Source organism: Glycine soja, chromosome 6, assembly GCF_004193775.1.
Source record: "Glycine soja cultivar W05 chromosome 6, ASM419377v2, whole genome shotgun sequence".
NCBI classification, from domain to species: Eukaryota; Viridiplantae; Streptophyta; class Magnoliopsida; order Fabales; family Fabaceae; genus Glycine; species Glycine soja.
This window is the reverse complement of record NC_041007.1, coordinates 41018554-41024757: the sequence shown is the minus strand read 5'-3', so window position 1 is coordinate 41024757 and position 6204 is coordinate 41018554. Positions and strand designations below refer to the sequence as shown.

General features: G+C 33.3%; 1 protein-coding gene across 1 annotated transcript; it reads right to left on the bottom strand.

Annotated features, from left to right (window-relative positions):
- Positions 1 to 3513: 3513 nt before the first annotated feature.
- LOC114416965 (calcium-binding protein KRP1-like) lies at positions 3514 to 4289 on the bottom strand. The gene has a single exon (XM_028382023.1). It carries the CDS (start codon positions 4091 to 4093, stop codon positions 3734 to 3736), a length of 360 nt encoding a protein of 119 aa, XP_028237824.1. The 5' UTR covers positions 4094 to 4289; the 3' UTR covers positions 3514 to 3733.
- Positions 4290 to 6204: the final 1915 nt, after the last annotated feature.

The window sequence follows — 6204 nt, the reverse complement described above, 5'->3', positions numbered from 1 at the left end:
CACTACTGAGGCTCTAACATGGTAGTACTTAGTCCATTGGTTGAAGACAGATGCATGGAAGAAGAACCTGCATCACAAAAAACGTTATTGTCCATAAGGAAAGCGGGTTCCTTAGGTTGGGGAATGGCACTCTCACTAATCAACATCACAACAACAGTTGACATTGTAGGTCTATCCTTTGGATGCTGTTGAACGCATAAAAGACTTATTTGAATGCAACGCAATGCTTCTGATAGAATGCATGAATTCTTCAAGCTTGAATCAATCAACTCTAATGACTTTCTTTCTTTCCAAAATTTCCAGGCCTGCTAAAACATACAAAGACATCTCATGTCATCACCAAAGTTTGTTCATAAGTCTTAACAGAAAAATATCAACTCCTTGTCACTTACATGTCCAATAAGGTTTGCACATTTATCTGAATGGGAAAATCCTTTGTTCTTCTCTCCACATACTATCTCGAGCAGTAATACTCCAAAGCTGAATACATCATATTTAATTGAGAATAACCCATTAATGGTATGTTCAGGCGTCATATAAAGATATGAAGGTTTAAATATGTTTTTGATCCCAATAAGTTAACACTTTATCATTTTTGGTCTTATGTAACTTCATTTTTCTAATTTTAGTTCATGTAAGTTAAAGTTTTTCCAATTTTGGTCCTCACAAGATATTTTGCTCATTTTTAGACCAAGTTTGTGTTTATCCAATTTTTATTTTTGTAAGATTATAATTTTTTCATTTATAGTCCTCATATGTTTACACTTATAGGGACCAAAATTGAAAAAAACGCAAACTTAAAAAGACTAAAAATGAGCAAAATATCCTACAAGGATCAAAATTAAAAAAACACAAATTTACAAGGACTAAAATTTTAAAAAAATGAACTTATAGGAACCAAAAGTGAAAAAAATGCTAACTTATAAAGACCAAAATCATATTTAAGCCAATAATGAATGATAAATTTTTTGAAAGATAACATTACAAACGAAAGATAAAGGAGTCTAGGCAATAGTTCGGTCTGTCTGTATTCATAGATAAGCATTTTCTCTTCTCCTTGAGTGCAACAACCAAGAAGCTTAACTAGGTTTCGATGTTGAAGTTTAGCAATCAATACGACTTCATTCATAAATTCGTTCAATCCTTGTGAATAACTCCGTGAGAATCTCTTGATGGCAATTTCTTGTCCATCTTCTAGCATACCGTACCATTTCCATTTATACATAAACAATAAGTAATGATTTATAAGCTTTTATATTCATAAACCAATTATGCAGCATAACTACCCTATATACAGTCCCAAAACCACCTTATCTAAGCTTCTTGTTAGTTGAGAAGCTATTGGTTGCTTTGACAATTGAAGAAAGGTCAAAGGAAGGAAGGTACTGGTTTTCTTTCATGCTTTCAACATTATTCTCCATCAAGTAATTCTCTGTTTCCTCAACTGTAAAGCACATGATAGCAAGTTGATTCTAAGACACATAATAGCATGCCATTACCAAACATCTAATTCTGTATTTTATCCTAATCGAAAACCTAACATTTCAGAAAATAATAGGGCTATAACAGAACAGAGTTATGTTTCAGAAGTTCCAAGTCGTCTTGTGAATGAAGCCAGGGGATTATTTTAGATTTATAAAAAGCATTTATTTAAAGTTCCAATTTCAATTCCTGTGAAAATGCAGATTATTTACATCTTTCTTGGTCTAAATGCACGATGTTGATCCTAACTACAAAATTAAAAAAAGAATGCAACATTATTTTGCCAGGGAAAAAATAGAATAAGGCAATTATGTATTGGCGTTCAAATTTTTGAATAGATGTTTACTGGTAAGGATCCTTCATAGCACAATTTATAAGAGCAAGTATCTAAGCCAATGAATGTGAAATTTATTGGCAGTTGTCACATGCTAAACATTATGCTGCAAATAAATTAATGTGGAACATGGCATGTAATGATTTCAGCACACCCCTCTCCCTGATTCAAAATGGAGAAGATACATCAGACACAGTGAAACTAAAACTGATTACTCTTGTTTTATTTCAGTTGAAATTCCTTAAGTAAGAGTAAAAACTACTTTTTGCATTTTTTTCATTCTCTTGCCAATACCAGAGCCAGAAGCCAGAAGCCATTGCATCAACATAAGGGAGAGTCACAAATACAAGAGACTCACTTTTTCTTTGCTCTATTAATTCTTCTCCGCTTATGTTGTTTTTCTAGGCCAATAATTGAGCCAGAGTTTGTTGGCATGCTAACTTGGACTGAATCACAACCAGTTCAAAATAAAGTTTGTTGTAGGCTTTAGAGATTTTTTTTATCCATAAGAATCAAAAACAAAAATTTACAACAATTCACATACCTTGTCAGTCTATTGAACCAACTAGCCCCTCGGTAAAGAGGTTTGCCATAGCATAATAACCATGTCTATTTTTTACAGAGAAGTTGATATTTGTGGTAAATTATTGATGGGTTAAAGAAAATTCCAAAATTTGAACTACATTACTACACCATCAATTTTGAGGTAATTAAAAATGTATTTGTCCAGAGAATATTTCATAGAAGTAAAATACAATTTTTCGTCGGTGGGAAAATACAAACAGAAACATCATTTTTGCATGTTGACGACTTTTTATAGAAGTAAAAAACAATTTTAATACTCTTTCAAGAAGATAGAAATAAAAAAAATAAAAAAAGTTATTATTTTCTAAAATTAGTTGACCCGAAACACGCACTAAAGTCAACAAATTTCATTGACTACTTTCTGATATGCAGGCATGGCATCACGATTTTAGAAGTCTCTTGCACGTTTCGTGATCAGTGATCACAGTTGTAGCCTAATCCACGGTAAATAAAAACATTTGTTGCCATATAAAAGGTTTAACCCTTTAAGTCTATAGGTACAAAACTTTCCCTTAACTTTTTAATCATTTTAACCATCGTTTTGAGTTGTCTAACGCAGTTCCATAAATGGAATGTTTTAAACTATAAGAAATAAAATTGTTATATCTATTGGGACTAAAAGAATAATTAAACTTATATAAAGTAAAAGTATATACTGTTGTAGCAATGGACATGGTAACAGGTATATCCTATTCTCACTTTTTTCCTTGTTTCAACTTTACACTAAGCAAATCTAGATCTAACCTAAAGTGGGAACCATTACGAGGAAAATGACTTTCACGCATGTACCATCCGCCAGAAGAAAATTATTTGGTAATAGCTTCAAAATATAAATTCACAAAGTTAAAAAAAGGAGTTTTCTTATTCGATTGAATACTATGTCAAGTATAGTATGACATAGTGTCTTCCAACAATTAGTTGGTATGGTAAAATTGTTGATGACTTAGTAATAATTATTTTAAAAAATATATATAATTTTTAATTAATAGACAATCTACTTTTTTATTTAGTTTCTCTAAAGTTTTTTTTCTTCTTTAGAGACAATTCTTTTCGTGATATTTTTACCCATTAAATTTAGACATTTTTCCCAACTCAAACCCCTTGATGTGTAATTGATTCACAATGTAAAAACCTTTTATTTACTTATAAAATAAACTCTAAACAATAGTTAAATCGAGTAATATACAGGGAATAAGTAAGCAAATGAAAAATCTCTCTCCCACGGTTTCTCCTCACAAATCAAATGCATGCATGGCAATTCAAACATCCAAACCAGACCATCGAATGAGGAAGAGAAACCCATAACTGATAACAAAATACAAAAATCAATGTTCATTGTTCAAGGTCTTGCTGAAGCACCTCCTCCAGCCACAACTTGGACCCCTCCATGAGCTCAGGACTCAACCTAAACATCAAAACACAGAACTCCAGCTGGCTCAGCACACCGTCGCCATCGAAATCGCCCTGCCGGAGCATCAACCGAAGGTCCTCGTCGCCTAGTCCTTGCAGGCCAAGAAGAGCAGCGTTCCTCTTGAGGCTCTCAAAGGTAATCACCTCTCGGTGGGAGTCCTTGAGCAGGTTGAAGCCGTTGCAGAGCTCGTCGATGAGGCCGTCCCCGCCGAGCTTGTTCGCCATCATGGGGAGGTAGTCGTGGAAATGTTGGGGCTGCTGCGAGTTTTTGGATGGCTCCATTGTTGCTGCTAAAAGAATGCAAAAAATAGTTTTTGTTTTTATCTGTGGAAATCAAAGACAAGTACGAGGAGGTTTACAATAAATAGAATAGTCACGTATCCTGTTCAATCAATTAAATCAGAACCCTTGGCACGTGAAAATTAGTTTGAGAGAATATGAATGAATGAACAAGGTGAGAATGTGAGAGAAGGTGGAGAAGGGAATGTGGTTATATGTAGAGAAGAAGGAATGAGAAGGGAGGTTCCGAGAAAGAGGGGGAGAGATTAATTGATGGAGATAGTCGGTGACTGGGGCTGGAGTTTACTTGCCTATGGCTTTCGCAGAAGGTCGTTCGAGGGCAAAATCGTCCATGAAGGAATGTGTAATTGTCTCTTTGTAAGTTTCGCGCTACCACGGGAGTTGATGCCATGGAGAGTGTGGCGCAGGCTAATTTCAGTGGGCCCGGATGAGAATTTGGGGTCTTGTTTATTATTCAGAGAACGTTTCTCTGTTTTCTTCTCTTCACTATTCTTTGAAAGAGTTATTATTATAGTTAATAATTATGTATTTATGTTCTCATTTGTTTTGATTGGGGTCTTATTTTCTTTTTGTTTTCGTTTTTATTATTCTTTTTCTTTCTGTTGTCCTACAGCTTAAATGCACCGGATGGACAGTTATATTTTTCCTCTCCATAACAAGAGAAAATTAGCATCACCAAAAAGAAAAAAACATGATTAGAGGTATAAATGTTGTTTATTTTTTGGGAAAAAAATGTAAATTATATTAAACCCAAAATGATACAATAATAAACGGGGCATACCCCGCAGTTAAAGAAAATCAAAAGTCTCCCTAATACAAGAAGACCTATATCACGATGCTAAAACAAATGCAACAGGTGCGCTTGTCTATACATAAGAAACTTAATCTTGCTAATAATTTCTATTACAGAAAATTGATAATCTTCAAAAATCAGCTTGTTCCTAGACAGCCAAATGCAGTAGTCTGTAATTGCTATAGTCAGACAACGTAATTTTCCTTGAACACCTGATGTGGATTTGCCCCCAATTAAAGAGTCAGTAATGCACTGTAAAGAAGTGAAACGCCTGCGGAAAGGAGCCAACTCACGAATGTGAGCCCAAACTTGGAGAGATTTCCTGCAAGAAAAGAACAAATGAGCATTTGACTCAGACTCATTTGAACATAAAGGGCAGAGGGAACCCTTGTTCAAAAAAGCAACTTTGTCAAGAGTAAGTAGCTGATTCCTTTTAGCAAGACAGGCTTGACACCTCTAATGCATTCATAGACTTTGCCAACAAGCAATTGTTCATTGGTGCTCCAAGATAAAAAATTGAGTATTAAGTATTCATATCTTTTTGCTTATAAAAAAATAAGTTGAATTCACTTGACTTTTTCCAACTAATTTATGGTGAAATTGACACCAGGAAAGATTGAAATGTGAGATAAAAAAATATATAGAAAATATTAAAAAAATTATTATAAATGTGAAATAGAAATAAAATTATTTTATTTAGAAAAGAATGAGAGAAAAAATAAATAAATTTGAAACTAAAGAGGCATGAATGCATGATGATTCATCCAATTTCCATCCTCCTGGTGAAACGATTTGATTCATTCGGTGTCCATCCTACTGGCCAAATAGTTTACATTCAATACATGTTTATGACCAAGTTATAGTATTGTTAGTTGTTAGACCCACTACAATGTTCAAGAAGAAAAGTCTAAAATTGTCATATTTAGAGGCAGAATTGACGATGAAAGTTATTAACAAATAATTGTACCACGTGATACTAAAATTGCCATCTCACATTTCAATTGAATTAACAATTATTTTTTAAAAAATTCGTGCTATTATGAATCAATAAAAAAAATTGTTCTTATTATTATCATGGTTAGGGGCACCCAGCAGGTGATGTGTAAATTAAAATTTAGTTTGATTAAACTATCAAGATACGACCATAATTTTCAAAAACAGAGCAGTTCCATTTAAGTCATAGATTCAATACAAAATAATAATAATAATAATAATAATAATAATAATAATAATAACTCTAGAGGCATTGGTATTTTTTCCACACATATTATAGTCCTAGTTGAAATTGGTAGTAGGAAGC